Raw genomic sequence first — 18,870 nt, forward strand, 5'->3', positions numbered from 1 at the left:
GAAGACGGACGAGGAGCGCCTGTGGGAGACGCCCGCGGAGCTGTCGACGAAAAAAACCGAGGGCGCGGAGACCGCGGACCGGTGGCTCACCGGGATCGTGGAGGTGCAGCTCCCGATGGACTACAAGATGCGGAACATCGAGGAGACGGAGCTCGCGAAGCAGGCGATGCTCGAGCGGCAGCGCGGCGGCGACGGCGGCGACGCGGAGGCGGCGGCGGCGAGGGCGGCGTTGGAGAGGCAGCGGTCGGCGGCGGCGCCGGAGCGGCGGGAGCATCAGGCGCGTCCTACTTCCTCACACTGGTTCCCATACGACCGCGTCGGCGTGGTGAACGCCGATCCTTAAGGACTTCACTACCCGCGCGCGTCTCTCTCTCTCCGCCCACTACCCCTCGCTTTCGATCCCGACGCGCCTCGACGCCTTTCAACTCCACTTCTGACGCCTTTCGACTCCGCCCCGACGTCGCTTTGAACGACGGAACGACCCTCAGCACCGAGCGCCGGCGGAGTTCGCGCTCGATCGGAAGCAGTTCGCGACGTCGTTCGGGAAGGGCGGGGGCGAGTGGCGGAAGAGCCGGACGCTGGACGGGGGGGGGAACGCGATGGACGATCCGGTGTACAAGCGCGTGATGTCGGGGCACGACAAGTTTTCGAAGTGGTGACGAGGAGAGGGCGGAGGTGTAAAAGACCGAGTAGGCGCGGCGAGGCGTCGTCTGAACGCGACGTTCTGTTCGTTTCGTTTTCACGCTCGCACGTCGCGCACGCTCGCACGCTCGCGTCTGTTCAGCTCATGGTATGCTTCGTTCGCTCACGCCGTCGCGAGCTCGGCCTCGAGTTTGGTCACAGCGCCTTGCACGAAGGTGTCGCCGAGCTCCACCGCGACGCGGTACCACTTCAACGCCTCCGTTTTGTTCACCGCCACGCCGCACCGGCCGCAGTGGTAGATGATCCCGAGCTCATACGCGGCCCCTTTTTCACCCAACTCGGCCGCTTTGACGTACAGCTCGAGCGACTTCACTATATTTTTCTCCACGCCAAGGCCCTCCACGTAGCACCCCGCGAGGTAGTAGGTAGCTTCGGCGTGCCCGCACCCGGACGCTCTTTCGAACCACTCGAACGCCTTCGTGTCGTCTTCCTTCACGCCGAACCCATTGTAGTAACAGCGTCCGATCCAGCACATGGCGTCGGCGTCTCCAGTCGCCCTGTGCCACCAGTAGATAGCACGCTTGAACTCATACGCGGCGTAAAGCCCTTCGCCGAGCTCGAACAAAGCACTGGGAGAGCCCCCAGGCAACGACGCGTCAGACTTCTCCGCGTCCCTCCACACCTTGCTCACCTGGGCGAGCGCGACGCGGTCTCGCGGGTCGTCCCCGAGGTGCGAGAACACGACGGCGGCGACGTTCTCGGGGATCGCGTTGAAACCGGTGCTCGAGCGCGTTTGCATGGCTCGGATCTGGGCGGGGGGCGGCGGCGGGCGCGCGCGAAAGACTGAAGTTTTTTCCTCGTCAGCTTAAAGCTCTTCACCGACGTTCCGTTGAGACGCCGGTCACTCCCCGCGGCCCCCCCCCCCCGCTGACGCCATGCCGTCCGACCTCGCGACGGCCAGCGGGTCCGCCGTCATCCAAGTCCGCGTCGCGGACTACGAGAAACTCCTCGCGGACATGCTCGGCGACGCGGAGGACAGAGTGAGCGCCGCGGAGGAGCGCGCCGACGACGCCGAGCGCGTCGCGAACGCGAAGATCGCAGAGGCAGAGGCGTGGAAGCACGAGGTGGCGCTCCTCCACGAGCGACTCGCGCGGCTCGAGCGCGCGGAGGCGACCGAGGGCGCGGCGTCGTCGGAGAGCTACGACGCGTGGCGCGCGCAGCAAGAGGGCGGCGACCGCGGCGCCGACGCGGACGAGGCGCGGAGGCTGAGGGAGGAAGTCGCGCGGCGCGACGTCGAGATCGAGGCGCTGGACGCCGCGTCGAGAGCGCGGACGGAGGAGCTGAGATCGGAGAAGGACGCGCTGCGCGCGGTCGCGGACGAGCACCGCGCGCGCGTCGTGACGCTCGAGGGGTACATCGCGGAGTGCGCGGCGACGGTGCCGGAGAGCGTGGCGTTCTGGTCGCTGCGGCCGCCGGAGGAGACGCCCGCGGCGGCGGCGGAGGGTGGAGGAGGAGGAGCTCAAGGCGCGTTCTATCTCACACTGGTCCCCATACGACCGCGTCGGCGTGGTGAACGCCGATCCTTAAGGACTTTTGCCGGCGTCTCTCTGCGCCCACCCCTCGCTTTCAATAACCGCCCTCGACGCCTTTCAACTCCGTTTCTGACGCCTTTCAACTCCACCCCGACATTCGCTACCAGCGCGCGCGGGACCGGGGCTGGCGCCGTCGACGCCCGGGGCGACGACGACCACCCCGGGCGGCGTTCACCTCGACGTTCTCCCCGGGGGCTCGTCCGCGCGGCCGAGCACGCTGCGTCCGAAGCACACGCGGAGTAACAGCGGCTCGGCGCCGGTGTTCGAGCGCCCCGGGGACGCGGCGAAGAGGGCGGAGGGCGCGCGGGTGATGGCGGCGGCGGCGGCGGGCGCGGGCGCGGGCGCGGGCGCGGGCGCGGGCGGCGGCGGCGGCGGGGTCCTCCCCGGGTCTGTCCCCGCGACGAACTCGCCGAAGCCGGTGTCCGCGGGCGCGTCCGGGTCGTGGTTCGGGGGGTTCGACACGACGTTGAACGCCCTGTTCGCGTCGACACCCCCGGCCGAGAAGAAGGAGCCGCCCGCGGCCTCGTCGGCGGTGTAGCCAGCGCAAACAGAAGCGCATCGGCTCCATTAATTATTCATTCGCACGCGCGCGCCTCCCCCACAGCCCTCGTCGCGATGTCCGATCCCGGCGCGCAGTCCGCGTCGCACGACGCGGACGTCGCGAAGGACGACGCGGACGGCAACCTCGACGCGCTCCTCTCCGGCGCGTACGCGTCGCCGCGGCGCGCGACGAGCGCGGCGACGTCGTCGTCGTCGTCGTCGCTGACGACGCGTCGCGCCGCGCTCGCCGACGCCTCCGTCGGGCTCGCCGCGCACGTGCAGAGCTTGGGGTGGGAGGAGCGCGAGTTCAGCGACGTCGTCGTCTCCGCGCTGGGCAAGGTGCGTCGCGTCGCGATGAAGCGTCGCGCGAGCGGCGTCGCGATGAAGCGTCGCGCGTCGTCTCGGCGCGTTCGCCCAATCCTCCGAGACGTCGACGCGACGGCGGAATTAAACAACGCGGTCGCGACGACGCGCCCGCCCGCCCCTCGCGCCTCGCCCATGGGACCCTGGGCGGAGAGATGCGCCGGGCGAAGTGAAGTCCTTAAGGATCGGCGTTCACCACGCCGACGCCGTCGTATGGGGACCAGTGTGATACCCCGCCCCTCGCGCCTCACGCCTCCCCTCCTCCGTCCCCCGCGCCCCCCCCGCAGGATTACCCGCTGCATCGTCTCGTCCTCTCGCGCTCGCCGTACTTCGCCGCGCTCATGCGCGGCCCGTGGCTCGACGCGTCGTCGCCGACGCTCACCCTGCGCTTCGACGACGTCAGCGACCTCGTCGACGTGGACGCGGTGGAGACGACGCTGGGGTTTCTGTACGACAAACCGCCGACGCTGACGACGGACGCGGCGCCGCGCGTGCTCGCCGCGGGGTCGTTCCTCGACCTCCGAGACTTGTGCGATATCTGCGCGGACTTCATCGTCGCGGACGTGGACGAGCGGACGTTCCTGCGATACCAAAACCTGTGCGAGCAGAGCGCGTTCGGGATGGGCGACCCGGGCGAGAGAGGCGCGTTCTATCTCATCTCACACTGGTCCCCATACGACCCCGTCGGCGTGGTGAACGCCGTTCCTTAAGGACTTTCCCGTCGTCTCTCTCCGCCCACGCCTCGCTTTCAATCCCCGCCCGCGTTGCCTTTCAACTCCATCTGACGCCTTTCAACCCCACCCCGACGTTCAGTCGCCGCCGCGTGTTGGGGGTTCGCGTGCGCGCGCGGCGCGAAGGAGCTGCGAGGGACGTTGCACCACCTCAGCCCGACGACGCTGCTGAAGCTGCTGCGATCGAACGACCTGTGGGTCGCGAACGAGCGCGCGCGGTTCGAGCTCGTCGCGGACGTCACGTCGCGGCTGCTGGAAGAGAGCTGCGACGGCGACGGCGACGGCGACGGCGGCCCGGACCCCGCCGCCGTCGCGTTGCGCGCCGAGGCGCTGTCCGCGTGCGTCAACTACCAACACCTCCCGTTCGCGGACTTGCTCGCGATACGCGCCGAGCTCGAGCTCGAGGACGGCGACTTCAAAGCGGCGTGCCTCGGGTCAATGGTCGCCGCGCTGGGCGAGGCGGCGCTGCGAGGGGAGGCGGGCGTCGGCGCCGCCGACGCGGTCAACGCGGTGAGCGCGGCGGCGGACGCGGCGGCGACGTCGCCGACGCGCGCGGTGGTCGACGGACTGTGGGCGCAGACGCTGCTGAAAGCGCACGTCGCCGCGGCGCAGGGGAGAGACGGGAGCGAGCGCGGCGCGGGCGCGAGCGACGCGGACGCGCCGAGTCGCGCGCGCGCGCCGCCGTCGCGGGTGGACGAGAGCTTGAGCAGAATCGAAATCGAAGATGGCGGCGGGGGCGCGCGCGGGGAGAGCGACGAGGACGACGAGGACGACGAGGACGACGACGACGACGACGACGCGCGCGCGGGGGTCTCGAACCGAGCCGCGGGCGCCGCGGGGTCGTCCGCGTCGCCGATGAAGAAGCGCGCGGACGGCGGCGCCGGGACTAGGTGCGTTCTATACACTGGTCCCCATACGACCGCGTTGTCGTGGTGAACGCCGATCCTTAAGGACTTTTGCCGGCGTCTCTCTCCGCCCAGCCCTCGCTTTCAATAACCGCCCTCGACGCCTTTCAACTCCGTTTCTGACGCCTTTCAACTCCACCCCGACATTCGCTACCAGCGCGCGCGGGACCGGGGCTGGCGGCGGCGGGTCGAGGGGAGGGAAAAACGCCTTGTCGTCGAGAGGGGGCAGAGCCGCCGCCGCCGCCGCCACGGCGGCGCATCGCGGCAAAACGCTCGACGGCACGGAGCTCCCGTTCCGGTTCGGCGTCGAGATGGGTGACGTCCTGTCCCTCGCGGACGGCCAGGCGCGGCACAGCGTGGAGGAGTTCTACGCCGGGTCGCTGTGGAAAGTCTCCGTCCAAGGTGCGTTCTACACACTGGTCCCCATACGACCCCGTTGGCGTGGTGAACGCCGATCCTTAAGAACTTTTCCCGGCGCATCTCTCCGCCCACACCTCGCTTTCAATACCCGCCCTCGACGCCTTCCAACTCCAACTGACGCCTTTCAACTCCACCCCGTACTTCAACGTCCAAGCCTTCTCGGACGAGGACCCGAAGGGTCGAAAGACGCTCGGCCTGTTTCTGCATCGACGGCCGGCGAGAGACCCGCTCATTCCGCACTCGCCCGCGTCGTTCAACCTGAGCGCGGTGGACTCCGCGCTGACGCACGCGACGGCGACGACGGGCGGCGGCGGCGGCGGCGGCTCCCGGTCGCAGCCGCACGCGCAGAGCGTCGCCGGCGAGCCGTCGTCGTCGCCGTCGTCGTCGGACGTGAACCACGCGCGGCTGCAGGTGTCCGGTGCGTTCTGCAAACGATTTTCACCCAGATCGGTTTCAACACTTGATCGCGTCTCTTTTCAACTGACCGATGAACTATTTTTGTATGTTTTGACCCTCAGGGTACTGCGACGCGAGAGAGACGGTGAGCGTTCGGTACGAACTGCTGTGCCCCTCCAAGTCGGAGATCGTCCGACTCGGAAGCTTGGCCCCGAGCACGAAGGCGACGACGCTGCCGCGCGCGCCGAAGGGCTGGGGATGGAGGACCGCGATGCTATGCGACGATCTGAGCGCGATGAGCACCGCGGAGGGGGGGTTACGCGTCGGCGCGGTGATTCAACTCGCGGACGCCGCCGCCGAGGAGGACGGCGCGCTCGAGGTGAAACTCCTGTGAATTGGACGTTACGTTACGTTTTGTTTTTCGTTCACGCGGCGAACTGCGAGTCGCGCTGTATCATACTGCTACCGAGCTCCTAGTCGTCTATTTCCTCGGGCAGATCCTCCTCGATGAAGTCCTCCTCCGAAGACGTCGCGATCTGCCGCGCCGGCGACGGCGGCTTCGTCGCCGCCGCCGCCGCCGTCTCCGGAAGCTTGTTCTCGTCGCCCTCCGCCTCCTTCGACGTGACCGGGTTCGCGGACTTCTCCTCCGCGTTTCCTGCCGCGACGACCTGCGGTTTCAATCGCACGCCTCGCGTCGTGCTCATCGCTAACGCCACGAGCGCGGCCGTTTTCACGTCGTCCAACTTATTCCCGGAAAACGCCAACGCGCGCAGCGTGAAATTCTTCGTCCTCAACGCCGTCGTCAGACGCTTCGCCCCCTCTGGACCGATCGCGTTGTCCCTCACGTCGAGCTCCACGAGCGACTTGGCGCTCTCCAGCCCCCCGGCCACGAGCTCGAAGACGCCCTTATCCCCTAACGAGTTCCTGGAAAGACCAAGGCGAAGTATGGAAGCGTTCGCGCGAATCGCGTCGCCGAGGTGCTTCGCGCCGTCCGCGCGGAGCTTACACGCGCCGAGCTCCAACACTTTCAGCGCGCACGCCGGGTCTCTCAGCCCGACACACAGCGCTTTCGCGCCCTCGGCGCCGATCATGACCCTCGACAGGTTCAACTCGGTCAACGTGCGCGAGGTCGAAACCAGCGACGCGAGCGGCTTCATCCCGCCGGCGGTGACGTTGAAATTTTCGCTGAGTATCAACCGCGCGAACGGCGCCTTCGTCGTCTTGATCGCGACGCACAGGCTCGTCACGCCCTTATCCCCGACGCGATTGCCGTTCAAGTGCAGCTCTCGAAGCGACGCGTGATCGCGGATCGCGGGCGCGAGCGCCTTGGCCCCCTCGGGCCCGATCTCGTTCGCGGCGACGGACAACGTCGCCAGCGCGGCGCACCGCCTCAACGCCGTCGCCGCGGCGGCGCCGGCGTCGTCGCCCGCGGCGTTCGACCCCAGATCGAGCGTCTCGAGCGACGGAGGCAGCGCGTCGCACACCGCGCGCACGCCCGAGGGCCCGAGCGCGGCGCCGGGGAGGAGCAGCCGCCGGAGCTTCGCGCACGCGGGGGAGGCGAGCGCGGCGGCGAGCGCGGCGCCGGCGTCGGCGCCGCCGAGGCTCGACCCGCCGAGCGAGAGCGTCGACAGGGACGCGGCGCGAGTCTCCGTTTCCGTGGGTCCCGTCTCGAGCGCGACGGCGAGGGCGACGAGCCCCGGCGCGCCGCACGCCATCCCGCTCAGGTCCACGACGTCGTCCGAATCCGGGGAGAGGACCGCCGGCACGCCGTTCACGGACGGATGCGGCGTCGTCGCGTCCGGATCCGAATCCGACGCGCCTCGAATCGCCGCGACGACGGCGCGCGTCGTCGCCGCCGACGCCTTCGCGTGCAACGTCACCTCGCGCACGGCGCCGCCGCATCCGCCGCGTTCGGGCGCGAACATCGCGCGCAGCGCGCAGAGTTCGCACTCCGCGACGCGCGGCTCCTCCGTCGCCGTCGCCGTCGCCGCCTCCGAGGAAGGACGGTCGGTCGTCCCGCTGAGGTCCAGGCGACCGTCCCATCCGCCGAGTCCAAGTTTCCCCGCTCTCGCTTCCGCGATCGGCAACGTCGCGCCGCCGAACGACAGCGTCCGCAACGACGCGCACTCCATCGCGCTCGCGGCGATCGCGCCCGCGACGGCGCCGCTCGGCGCGCGCGTCGCCGTGAGCGCCCTGAGACGGCACGACGGCGCGCTCAACACGCGACGCAACGCGTCGCCGTCGCCGGCGGGCGCCGTCAACGTCGTCAACGCGCCCAAACCGGAGAGGTCCAACGGCGCGTCCCTCGCGGACGCGATGGACGCGAGCGACGACGCGGGTAAGGAGGCGAGGAACGCGTCCGGCGCGCCCATGCATCGCGCGACCGCGGCGACCGCGGCGTCGGCGTCGGCGGCGAAGCCCGCGGCGTCGGCGTCGCGCGCGGCTGCGGCGACGAAGCCGCGCATCTCGCACGGGATGATCTCCACCGCTCCGTCCTCGACGCTCGCGTCCCTCAACACATCCTCCGGCACGAGCCCGGACAGCCCGCGGTCGTCGCCGCGCGCGACGAGGAGGATCACGCGCCGCGGCGGGTCGTGCGTCAGCGCGGCGGTGATCTCGCGCCGCGCGCGCTCGTCCGCCCTCGCCGCGGACGTGGCGAGGACGACGACGGCGGCGGCGGCGCCCGCGCGCGCGGGCGCCGCGTCCACACCGTTCGGCCGCGTCGTCGTCGCGATGTCGTGCCTCGCGCCGAGCATCTCGACCAAAGCGTCCCTCGCGTCGAAACCTCCGTCCGCCTCGCCGTCGCCGTCGCCGTCGCTCGCGACGACGAACGCGCGCGACGCCAGCTTCAACGTCTTGAGGTGCGGAGGCGCGAGCGCGCCGAGTCGAGCCGCGGAAATCTCCTCCGCCTCGATCGCTTTCCTTCGCGCGCGCTTCGCGTCCGCGAGCGCTTTGGCCGCGGCGACGCGCTCGCGCTCCACCTCCGCGGCGGCGTCCTTCACCGCGGCGTCGCGCGCGGCCTGCAGCGCGGGGTCGGTCGGTCTCGCCTTGGCAGCTTTGGACGCCGTCGGCGATTTTTTCTTCGCCGCCGCCGCCGCGGTCGCCGGGGGCGCGTTCTGATTGGCCGCCGACGACGACGCCGACGACGCCGACGCCGACGCCGCCGACGCCGCGAGCTTCTCCGCTCTCGCCGCGCGCGCCGCCTCTCTCGCCGCCTCCGCTTCCTTCCCCTCGCGCTCCCTCGCGAGCGCGTTCGCCTTCTTCTGCATCGCCATGAGCTTCCGCTCGGACGCCTCCGCGGCGGCGGCGCGCGACTCGGCGTCCGCCGCCCTCGCCTCCGCGTCCCTCGTCCGCCGCTCCGACTCCGCGCGCGCCCTCTCCGCCTCTCTCGCGTCCGCTCTCGCGCTCGCGAGGTCCCTCTTCACCGCGCCGAGGTGGTCGATCGCCGCGCGCTCCGACTCGACGGCGTCGTTTTCCAAGCGCTTGATCTGCCGACGCAGAGACTCGAGCGCGTTTCGATTCGCCGCCGCCTCGGCGTCCGCGGCGCGTCGAACGCCGAGCAGCTCAACGCGCAGCGCCTCCGCGTCGTCCGCGACTCTCTTCGCGGCGAGCTTGGACGCCCTCTTCGTCGCGTCCGCGGCGTCGAGAATCAGCTTCTTCTCGCCCTCGAACTCGTCTCTGATCGTCTCGAACTCGACGACGGAAGCGGCGAGCTCCGCGCGCGCCGCCGCCGCCTCCTCCGCCGCCTTCGCGCTCTTCGCCCGCTCCTCCTCGATCTCGGACTCCAGCGCGCCGATACGCGCCTTGTGCGTCGACTCCGTGGCGACCGCGTCCTCGACCGCTTCCTCGAGCTGCGCTCTGAAGGCGTCCGCGTCCGCTTTCATGAGCGTCATCGCCTCGCGAAACGCATCCGCGCCGCCGGCGAGCGCGTCCTTGGGGCCATTCCATACAAAGCGACGTCGGGGTGGGGTTGAAAGGCGTCAGTTGAAGTTGAAAGGCGTCGAGGGCGGGGATTGAAAGCGAGGGACCCTGGGCGGAGAGAATCGCCGGGAGAGAAAGTCCTCAAGGATCGGCGTTCACCACGCCGACGCGGCCGTATGGGAACCAGTGTGATGAGAACGCGCCTTGATCAGCTCTTGCCGCGTCGCCTCCCCCTCGTCGTCGATCAGCGTCGTGATCGCCGTCTGCGTGAGCTCGCGCCCGAACTTCTCCGCGGTGATATTATCTTTCCGCTGCTGCTCCTCGAGGACGACCGCGCGCGTGAGCGCCTCGGAGACGATGTCCTTGACGGGGTAGTGTCCGTACGAAAATTTAGGCACACCCGGGATCCTCGGGTGCTCTCCCGCGAGCGGATCGTCCCCGGGGTCCGCCGCGAACTCGACGTTCTGCTGCCGAAACCGGTTGAAATTCGCGTGCTGCGTCTTCGCGTTCTTCTCCATGACCTGCCGCTTCAGTTGCATCACCTCGAACGATTCGGCCAGGTCTTCCAAGTGCGCGGCTTTGTGAACCGCGCGTTCGAGCTTTTCGTGACGCACCCGCCGCGCCTTCGCCTCGGCTTTCTCCCTCGCGTCCTTCTCCCAATCGAACCGCTTCGCGGCGTCCTCGAACCCGGCGAGACCCTCCGTGATCGGGTCCTCCTTCACGTCCTCCTTCGGCGGCAGCATCGGCGGCGGCGGCGCGTACGCCGGCGCGTCGTCGTCGTCGTCGTCGTCGTCGTCGACGCCGCCGCCGCCGCCGCCGTCCGCGAGACGCGCCGCCTCCAGCTCTTTCAACAGCACGCCAGAACGAATGTCGGGGTGGAGTTGAAAGGCGTCAGTTGGAGTTGAAAGGCGTCGAGGGCGGGGATTGAAAGCGAGGGGTGGGCGCAGAGATACGCCGGGCAAAGTCCTTAAGGAACGGCGTTCACCACGCCAACGCGGTCGTATGGGGACCAGTGTATAGAACGCGCCTTTCAACAGCGCCGCCTCTTTCGCGTCCGCGCGCTCCTTCTTTATCCTCGCCACCTCCGCTCTCTTCTTCTCCTCCTGGCGGGCGATCTCCTTCGCGCTCGCGGCCGGGAACTGGTGCGACGGCGAGTCCGGGATGTCGCCGTAGGACGGCTCCGCCTCGGGCGCGTCCGCCGCCGCCGCCGCCGCGCCAGCCGCGCCAACCGCGCTCAGGTCGAGGGTGAGCTTCGGCCTCGGCGCGGGCGGTCGGTCCGCGCACACGTCCGCGTCGTGCCCGGGCATCCCGCACAGCTCGCACACCGCGCCCTCTCTGCCGAGGGGCAGCACCTCCGTGTTCCCCTTGTGCGACACCGCGGGCGGCATCCGCGCCTGCCACGGCTGGCTCCGCTGATTCGCGAGGTTCGCCTTGGTGAGCTCGCGCGGCGGGTTCGCCTTTCGCTTCTCGTTCTTGTCGTTCGTCCAGTGCGGCTTCTCCGCGTCGGGTTCTTTCGACGGCGGCGCGGCGTCGCCCTTCGCGCCGGGCGGCGGCGGCGGCGGCGGCGGCGGCGGCGGCGGCTTCGGCGGCATCGCGCGCGTCGACCGAGTCGAATCAACAACGACGGGTGCCGAACTCGCGGCTTTCGTCGATCGAATCGATCTCGAGGACCGAGCCGCGAGACGCGATACGTCCGCGCGCGTCGCTCGCGCGCGCGACCGTCGACGCGCCTCGAGTCGATCCCGCGCGCGACCTCCGTCCCGACGCGCGGCGCGCTGTGGACGGAGGACGACGCGGAGGACGACTCGGGACGCGGGCGGAAAAAACGATCGTTGACGACGAACGGAAAGTTCGAATCTGACTGGAGCTGCTATCATAGAGCCGCGCCGCGCCAGGCAGAACCTGACGCTGACGAGGAAAAAGCTTCAGTCTTTCGCGCGCCCCCGCCGCCGCCCCCAGCCCAGATCCGAGCCATGCAAACGCGCTCGAGCACCGGTTTCAACACTATACCCGAGAACGTCGCCGCCGTCGTGTTCTCGCACCTCGGGGACGACCCGCGAGACCGCGTCGCGCTCGCCCAGGTGAGCAAGGTGTGGAGGGACGCGGAGAAGTCTGACGCGTCGTTGCCTGGGGGCTCTCCGAGGGCGTTATTCGAGCTCGGTCGAGGGCTTTACGACGCGGGGAAGAGGAAGCGTGCGGTCTACTGGTGGCGCAGGGCGACTGGAGACGCCGACGCCATTTGCTGGATCGGAAGCTGCTACCTCTATGGGTACGGCGTGAAGAGAGACGTGACGAAGGCGGTCGAGTGGTTCGAAAGGGCGTCCAGGTGTGGGCACGCCGAAGCTACCTACTACCTCGCGGGGTGCTACGTGGAGGGCCTTGGCGTGGAGAAAAATATAGTGAAGTCGCTCGAGCTGTACGTCAAAGCGGCCGAGTTGGGTGAAAAAGGGGCCGCGTATGCGCTCGGGTTCATCTACAGATACGGCCCGTACGCGAGGAGGTACGCGGGAGACGCGAGCCGGGACAACGACGCGTTTAGGGACGTGGCGGTGAACAAAACGGAGGCGCTGAAGTGGCACCGCGTCGCGGTGGAGCTCGGCGCCACCTACGCGCAAGACGAAGTGGACGCACTCGAGGCCGAGCTCGCGGCGGCGTGAGCGAACGAAGCAGAACGTACGTTGAATCGACGCGAGCTGTCAAAAAGTGGACGCGACGCGACGAGACGGGCGGTATTTTTTTCGGCGACGGTCGGACGTCGTCGCGTGATACCTTACAGTAGAGATTACGATCAATCCAAGTTCTCCTGCTCCTCCTCCTCCTCCTCATCGAACTCGTCCTCCGGGAGCTCCGACAGCAGCCGCGACAGCATCGGCTCCACGGTCGCTCGTATCGTCTTCGTCGCCAAGATCTGCTTCGCCACGTCCTTCGCGTCCTTCCCCCCCGCGCCCGTCGCGTTCGCGCCGCGACGCATCAACGCCGACACGCTCCGCCGCGTCGTCTCCACGAGCGCGGGCTCCGACGCCGCCACGTGGGCCGCGGCGCCGTCGCCGCCGTTAACATCGTCAACACTCTCGACGACGACGACGCCGGGGAACGCGGCCGCGAGCGCGCCGGAAAACAGCCCCTGCGCGCGTCGGTCGAGCTCCGCCGTCGCCTTGGCTTTGATCTCCGCGAACGTCGCGGGCGCGACGTCTCGCGCCACCTGGATCAGGTACACGTCGCAGTACATCCCGCAGCTGTTCGAGATGGCGCGTCGCACGAGCTTGACGTACGTCCCGTTCGGGTCCACGGAGAGTTTCCCAGAGGGGGAGTTAGTTTCTCTCGCGGGCGAGGCGGCGCGAAATGCGGCGTCCGCCGCCGTCGCCGCCGCCGCCGTCGCCGCCGACGTCGCACCGCCGGCGCCCCATCCGCCGCCGGACGCCCGCCCCGGGGACGTCGAGACGTCGTCACCGCCGTCCGCGGTCGTCACCGACGGCGCCGCGTCCACGTCCTCGCCGATGAACAGCCGGTCGAGCGCTTCCTCTCGCGCGGCGACCGCGGGCGCCGCGGACGGGTCGTCCTCGCCGCCGCCGTCCGGCCGCGTGTCCCGGTACGCGCTCAGCATGAGCTTGAGGTAGTAGTACGCCTCCATCGTCGCCTCCGCGGCGGCGTCCACGCCGCCTCTCCCGGATCCGCCGCCCTTGCCCTTGCCTTTGCCCTTGCCCTTCTTCTCGCGCGACGCCTCTTCGCGTTTCTCCTTGAAAAAATCGCCGACGAGCTGCAACACCGCCTGACAGAGCATCCCGTCCGCGACGGCGCCGCCGAAGACGCTCCGCGTGACGTCCCTCGCGCGCTTCTCCGTGAGCGCGATCGCGGGAGGCAGCGGTGGCGCCGGCGGCCCGGCGAGGAACCGCTGCGACGCGCCTTTCACGTCGTGCACGTCCACCCGCGGCAGCGCTCTCGCGCACGCCGACAAGAGTTGCTGTCGATGGATTCGATTCGCGGTGAGGGATCGATTCGATTGGTCGGCGCGCGATCGGATGCGAAAAGATTTGAAATCCACGTGGACGATCGCGCGGTCGAGATGAGATGTCACGCGAAAGTGTCGTGTCCGTGTCGGACGACGCGCGCCGCGCACCTGTCGGACGTAGAGGAAGAACATCAGCTCCTCGTCGTCGTATCCGCGGTTGCAAAACGCGCAAAACAGATCCACGGACGTGTGCGCTCCCGCGCTCCTCGCCGCCTCCGCGTTGCACATGAGCTCCCACGCCGCCTTCTCCGCGAGAGACTTGACGCCGTACCGTCGCGCGCAGTGCGCGAGGACGTACTCGGGGAACGGCCTCGGCGCGAGCGCGGCTTCGATGATCGCCGCAGCCGCGTCCGACTCGTCGTCCGCGTCGCCGCCGGCTGTACCGCCTCCTCCTCCTCCTCCTCTCTTCTTCTTCTCGTCGCGCACGCACCCGGCCGCGAACTCGAGCTCCGCGACGTCGTGCGCGTACCGCTCGTCGTACACGTCCTCGATCTGCTTCAGGAGCCACGGCAGCGCGCGCTGGCGCGCGAGCGCGAGCGCGTCGATGCCGAGGGTGGCCCAGAGTGGGTATCGCGCGCGGACCGCCTCGACGAGCTGGCGCGGAGGCGCGGGGTGGTGCGCGGGGCCGTGCGTTCGCCTCGGAGGCGCTGGAGGAGGAGGGTTTGGACGGGGAGGCGACGGCGGGGATGAAGTCAGGTTTGGGACTCGAGTTATGGCGCGGGGGCGCGCGATGGATCGATCGATCGGTCGACGGATCCATGCATCCTCGCGGGCGCGAATGCAATCGTCGGTCGGGGCGAAATTCGCGCTCATCGCGGGCGATCGAACGACGCGACGACGACGACGGACGCCGCGCGCGCGCGCGATCGACGACGCACCGGACTCCGGCCGCGGCTTCGCCCGGTCTTTCCCGTCCCCGCGGTGCTTCGGCGCGCCGAACATCGCGTCGCGGGCGCGCGCCTGGTGGTCGCGCGAGGGCGCGAGGTGCGCGAATGCGGAGACGACGCGGCGAAACTTCGCTGGTATCGCGCGGCGGTCGCCGCGCGCGGTCGGTGCGCACGCGTCGCGACGACAAGGCGGGAAGAACAGAACGAATTGGGAGGTCCCGCGGAGCGTCGCGGCACAGCGCGCGCGCACGCCGCGCGCGTCGAACGCCGTCGTCGCGCGCGAAGAAGTTTTCCTTCGCCGCGGAGACTCGAGCGCGTCGCCGTCTCGCGCGCCTCCGCGGTCGGCGTCGGTCCTCGCGCCCCCGATCGTCGATCGTCGATCGTTCCAGCAGCCGACCGATCGGTGCGGTGGCCGCCGAGAAGGCGCGAAGAAGAAAGAAGAAATCCAATCCGATCAACGGGATGGCGTCCTCGCCGCTCGCGCGCGCGTCGCCGCGATGGTCGTCCCCCTCGCGCGATACCTCGAGCTTCTCGTCGAGAACGTCCTCAGGCTCCGCGACCACGGCCGCGTCGCGTCTTCGCGCGTCGCACCTCGCCTGCCGCGCGAAGCGAGGCGGCGCGTCGACGTCCACATCGAGCGGATTCGGATACCCACCCGCGGCGCCGCCCAACTTCCTCGGCGAGCTCGAGCGCCTGCGCGGCGCGGGCGTGGACGTGCACGACTTTGGGGTCGAATACATGTGCGAGGGCGAAACCTCGGAGCGAGTCGCGGAGCTGCAGCGGTATCTCGCCGGGGAGGGGCACTACAAGTACCGAGACGGCGCGACGGGATACTTTGGTCCGATCACGGTGAGACAGACTGCTTCCCGTACGACCGCGTTCGCGTGGTGCACGCCGTTCCTTGAGGACTTTTCCCGTCGTCACTCTTCACCCGCGCTTCCCTTTCAACGTTTGACCGCTAAGACGTTCGACTGACCGATCGCTTCACCCACGCCAGGTCAACGCGGTGAAGAACTGGCAACGGTTCTACGGCGTGAAGCCGTCCGGGGGATGGGGGGTCGAGTCGCGCGAGGCGTACCTGAGAGAGCGCAGGATCCTGGAGCTCGGCGCGAGGGAAGGCAAGGCGGCGCGCGGCCGAATCGGTGGGCCCGGAGGAAGAGAGGACGTCATCGCGGAGCCAGATTTTGGATTCGCGCCGGGCACCACAGGCTTGCTTCCGCCGACGCCGCGCTCCGCGAAACCCCCGACGGTGACGCGCGAGCACCGCGTCGCGCACCCGCCGTCGCTCCCACAAGTCGTGCCGCACGTGGACCTCGGCGGCGTCACGACGATCGGCGGCGTCACCGCGAGCACGGCGCTGTGGGTCGGCGGCGGCGCCGTCGCCGCGGGCGCGTCGGCGTGGGTCGTCGCCGTCGTCGCGGCGAACAGACTCAAGAAGTACAAGGCGCGGATCGCCGCGGCGGAGGGAGACGACGACGACGACGAGGCCGTCGCGAGGGAGAAGCTCAGGGAGAGGATCGGCGAGAAGTGGGACGCGAACGAGGTCAAGGCTCGCCTGAGGGCGGCGGCGGCGGGCGGCGGCGGCGGCGGCGGCGTGAAGGACGGCTTGTTTCTCGACGTCACCGGAACGGTGATTGAAAAGCGGCCGACGCGCGACGGGCCGCCGTCGATCGAGCCCGTGATCGACGTGAAATCGGACCCGTACCCGGGCGAGGATAAATGAGCGAGCGATGCGATGCGACGCGATGCGACGCGATGCGACGCGACGCGATGATCGTTCGCCGGGGGCGCGATGTCGCGATGACGTGATGTGAATGCGCCGCGCGCGCGCGGTTTTCAAATAAAATAAATCGCGAGGGCGTCCGTCCCGTCGACCCGCTCCCTCCTCCTCCTCCTCCTCCTTCTCCTCCGCTTAATGACGGAAGTGACGGTGCCCCGTGACGACGAGCGCGACGCCGTACTTATCGCAGCAGTCCACCGCGTCCTGATCGCGCATGCTCCCGCCCGGATGCGCGATCGCCTTCACGCCCGCCTGGCACGCCTTCTCCACGGAGTCGCCCCACGCGAAGGGGAAAAACGCATCCGACGCGAGCACGCTCCCTTCCGTCTCCTCGCCGCTCTTCTCGAGCGCGATTCGCACGGAGTTCACGCGGTTCGGCTGCCCGCTGCCCATCCCGAGCAGGCGCCCCTTCGTCGCGACCGTGATCGCGTTGGACTTGACGTGCTTGACGCACCTCCACGCGAACTTGAGCGCCTCGATCTGAGGGTCGTTGCCCATACGAAGCGACGTCGGGGCGGAGTCGAAAGGCGTCAGATGTGGAGTCGCGAGGCGGGCGTCGCGGTGTGTCGGGATCGAAACCGAGGCGCGGACGGAGAGTCACGCGCGCGGGAAGTGAAGTCCTTAAGAAACGGCGTGCACCGCGCGAACGCGGTCGCATGGGAACCAGTGCGAATAGGAGAACGAACGCGCCTGGTCCGGCGTCGGCTGCGTCTTGGACACGGTCGTGAACTCGATGTCCTCGGGGAGCAGCGAGTCGCTCTGCTGCTGGAGCCACCCGCCGCCCACCTGCCTGAGCGTGCTCGACGGCGTCCGCGGCTTCGCCTCCAGGATGCGCAGGTTCTTGGACTTGCCCTTGAGCGTCGCGAGGCCCGCCTCCGTGTACGCCGGCGCGATGACGATCTCGTAAAACATCCGCGTCTCGCCGTCCGTCGGCGAGCGGAACTCTCTGATCTCCTTCGCCATCTCCTCCGTGACCTCGCAGTTGAACGCGACGATCCCGCCGAACGCGCTGATCGGGTCCGCTCGCACCGCGGCTCTGTACGCCTCGAGGACGTCGCCGCCGCATCCGGAAGCGGACGCGACGCCGCACGGGTTGGTGTGCTTGACGACGACGCACGTCGGGTCCGAGGTAGGGAAGTCGCTGACGCACGAGTACGCCGCCTCCGCGTCGAGGTAGTTGTTGTAGCTCATCTCCTTGCCGTGGTGTAACGTCGCGCGGCCGACGCCCTCGCCGCCGGCTTCGGCGAGCGACGCGTCCGAGTACACGGCGGCGGCTTGGTGCGGGTTCTCGCCTGCGATCGATTGGTCGAGGGGAAGACGCGCGTCAGTCACGAGGGGATGCGATTGGTGGATATCATTCCCACGTGTCAAAACGTGAGGTCCACAGCGCGCGATAAAACGCCTTAAGGAACGGCGTGCACCACGCGAACGGGAGCGTATGGGAAGCAGTCACGCGCCGTAGCGAAGCGTATCGGCCAACGTCATCGGGACGCAGAGCTCCGGCGCGGGCGCGCCGTCGCCAATCTCGCTCCAGAGGTACTCCGCGACGACGGCGTCGTACGACGCGCAGTGCTGGTACGCCTTCCACGCGAGCTTCTTGCGCATCGCGAGGTCGTCGGCGTCGGACGGGTTCGACTTGATGTGTTCGATCAGCGGACCGTAGTCGGCGGCGTCGACCAGGACGTAGACGAACGGATGGTTCTTCGCCGCCGCGCGGATCATCGCCGGGCCGCCGATGTCGATGTTCTCCACGCATCGCTCGAACCCCGCGCCGCTGGCGACCGTCTCGCGGAACGGATACAGGTTCACCGCGACGATATCGACGTATCCGATGTCGTGCGTCGTCACCGCGTCGACGTGCGACGCGACGTCGCGGCGCGCGAGGATGCCGGCGTGTACCGCGGGGTGGAGCGTCTTCACGCGGCCGTCGAGCATCTCCGGGTAGTTCGTGATCGCGTCCACCGCGGTGACGTCCACGCCCGCGTCGGAGATGGCCTTCGCGCTGCCGCCGGTGCTGACGACCTCGTACCCGAGCTTCGCGAGCTCCGCCGCGAGGTTCGTCATGCCCGTCTTGTCGCTGACGCTGATGAGCGCGCGCGGCTTGGCGCCGTTCGGGGATTTCGACGGCGTCGCCATCGCGCGCGTCGTGGACGCGCGCTTGTTCGCGGCGGCGCGCTTGCCTGCGACGTACGTCGGAGAAGAGAGGAAGGAGGAGAAGAGACGGAGGCGTCGGCGGTCGGGTCGGCGGCGGAAAAGCGATCGCGGACGACGACGACGGTGCCGCGATCGAACGAACGAACGATCGTTCGCGGGTCGCGCCGCGCCGCGCCGCGGCGGACGGACGAGCGACGTCGCGCGAGGACGCACCGGCGCGAGCGACGGCGGCGCGGGGCGCCACGACGGGCATTGCGGCGGTGGCGGCCATCGGGGATGCGTGCGTCGAGGGTGAGGCCGGCGCGTGCGAGAGAGAGCGATCGACGGCAGGAGCGCTGGGTTCAAAGTCGTGGCTTTCTCCGCTCGCCGCCGCCGACCGCCGAGCGAACCCCAAGTCTTCACGCATAAAAAAGCTAGGGCTTATGCGACGTGTGCAAAAGCGCCGCCGACGTGAAATCGGGCGGGAGAAGTACGAAATTTCGTACGACGTAGGATCTGCCGATTCTGACCGAGAACGCGTACGAGTACGA

General features: G+C 69.2%; 10 protein-coding genes across 10 annotated transcripts; 6 read left to right on the forward strand and 4 right to left on the reverse strand.

Annotated features, from left to right (window-relative positions):
* Nucleotides 1-805: 805 nt before the first annotated feature.
* Nucleotides 806-1,177, reverse strand: MICPUCDRAFT_42397 (uncharacterized protein; the record flags this gene model as incomplete). The annotated part of the gene is made up of 1 exon (XM_003062936.1): nt 806-1,177. The coding sequence occupies one exon, from the start codon at nt 1,175-1,177 to the stop codon at nt 806-808; it is 372 nt and encodes a 123-aa protein (XP_003062982.1).
* A 400-nt stretch (nt 1,178-1,577) lies between these two features.
* Nucleotides 1,578-2,477, forward strand: MICPUCDRAFT_52520 (uncharacterized protein; the record flags this gene model as incomplete). Its single annotated transcript, XM_003062726.1, has 1 exon — nt 1,578-2,477. One exon carries the CDS (start codon nt 1,578-1,580, stop codon nt 2,475-2,477), a length of 900 nt encoding a protein of 299 aa, XP_003062772.1.
* Nucleotides 2,478-2,544: 67 nt separating this feature from the next.
* MICPUCDRAFT_52521 (uncharacterized protein) lies at nt 2,545-2,772 on the forward strand (the record flags this gene model as incomplete). Its single annotated transcript, XM_003062727.1, has 1 exon — nt 2,545-2,772. One exon carries the CDS (start codon nt 2,545-2,547, stop codon nt 2,770-2,772), a length of 228 nt encoding a protein of 75 aa, XP_003062773.1.
* A 77-nt stretch (nt 2,773-2,849) lies between these two features.
* MICPUCDRAFT_52522 (uncharacterized protein) lies at nt 2,850-4,804 on the forward strand (the record flags this gene model as incomplete). Its single annotated transcript, XM_003062728.1, has 3 exons — nt 2,850-3,113; nt 3,425-3,838; nt 3,995-4,804. 3 exons carry the CDS (start codon nt 2,850-2,852, stop codon nt 4,802-4,804), a joined length of 1,488 nt encoding a protein of 495 aa, XP_003062774.1.
* A 280-nt stretch (nt 4,805-5,084) lies between these two features.
* Nucleotides 5,085-5,983, forward strand: MICPUCDRAFT_52523 (uncharacterized protein; the record flags this gene model as incomplete). The annotated part of the gene is made up of 3 exons (XM_003062729.1): nt 5,085-5,175; nt 5,348-5,611; nt 5,712-5,983. The coding sequence occupies 3 exons, from the start codon at nt 5,085-5,087 to the stop codon at nt 5,981-5,983; spliced, it is 627 nt and encodes a 208-aa protein (XP_003062775.1).
* Nucleotides 5,984-6,024: 41 nt separating this feature from the next.
* On the reverse strand, nt 6,025-11,102 carry FA1P (flagellar autotomy protein; the record flags this gene model as incomplete). The annotated part of the gene is made up of 2 exons (XM_003062937.1): nt 6,025-9,521; nt 9,714-11,102. The coding sequence occupies 2 exons, from the start codon at nt 11,100-11,102 to the stop codon at nt 6,063-6,065; spliced, it is 4,848 nt and encodes a 1,615-aa protein (XP_003062983.1). The 3' UTR covers nt 6,025-6,062.
* A 381-nt stretch (nt 11,103-11,483) lies between these two features.
* On the forward strand, nt 11,484-12,167 carry MICPUCDRAFT_52526 (uncharacterized protein; the record flags this gene model as incomplete). The annotated part of the gene is made up of 1 exon (XM_003062730.1): nt 11,484-12,167. The coding sequence occupies one exon, from the start codon at nt 11,484-11,486 to the stop codon at nt 12,165-12,167; it is 684 nt and encodes a 227-aa protein (XP_003062776.1).
* A 131-nt stretch (nt 12,168-12,298) lies between these two features.
* MICPUCDRAFT_52527 (uncharacterized protein) lies at nt 12,299-14,332 on the reverse strand (the record flags this gene model as incomplete). Its single annotated transcript, XM_003062938.1, has 1 exon — nt 12,299-14,332. One exon carries the CDS (start codon nt 14,330-14,332, stop codon nt 12,299-12,301), a length of 2,034 nt encoding a protein of 677 aa, XP_003062984.1.
* A 536-nt stretch (nt 14,333-14,868) lies between these two features.
* On the forward strand, nt 14,869-16,129 carry MICPUCDRAFT_52528 (uncharacterized protein; the record flags this gene model as incomplete). The annotated part of the gene is made up of 2 exons (XM_003062731.1): nt 14,869-15,255; nt 15,404-16,129. The coding sequence occupies 2 exons, from the start codon at nt 14,869-14,871 to the stop codon at nt 16,127-16,129; spliced, it is 1,113 nt and encodes a 370-aa protein (XP_003062777.1).
* An 84-nt stretch (nt 16,130-16,213) lies between these two features.
* On the reverse strand, nt 16,214-18,631 carry MICPUCDRAFT_52529 (uncharacterized protein). The gene is made up of 4 exons (XM_003062939.1): nt 18,554-18,631; nt 17,640-18,366; nt 16,826-17,588; nt 16,214-16,666 (listed from the first exon to the last, which is right to left on the reverse strand). Exons 1-4 carry the CDS (start codon nt 18,591-18,593, stop codon nt 16,319-16,321), a joined length of 1,878 nt encoding a protein of 625 aa, XP_003062985.1. The 5' UTR covers nt 18,594-18,631; the 3' UTR covers nt 16,214-16,318.
* Between the last annotated feature and the right edge of the window lie 239 nt (nt 18,632-18,870).

The sequence above is a fragment of the Micromonas pusilla genome (genome assembly GCF_000151265.4).
Source record: "Micromonas pusilla CCMP1545 genomic scaffold MICPUCscaffold_13, whole genome shotgun sequence".
Taxonomy (NCBI): domain Eukaryota; kingdom Viridiplantae; phylum Chlorophyta; class Mamiellophyceae; order Mamiellales; family Mamiellaceae; genus Micromonas; species Micromonas pusilla.

What these genes read in the sequence shown, in the direction of transcription:
- MICPUCDRAFT_52529 (XM_003062939.1), bottom strand. Translation starts at nt 18,593, where the DNA reads ATGCCCGTCGTGGCGCCCCGCGCCGCCGTCGCTCGCGCCG. An exon ending in CGCCGCCGTCGCTCGCGCCG is followed by an intron (nt 18,367 to 18,553) that starts GTGCGTCCTCGC and finishes CGTACGTCGCAG; the next exon opens with GCAAGCGCGCCGCCGCGAAC. An exon ending in GATACGCTTCGCTACGGCGC is followed by an intron (nt 17,589 to 17,639) that starts GTGACTGCTTCC and finishes CCGTTCCTTAAG; the next exon opens with GCGTTTTATCGCGCGCTGTG.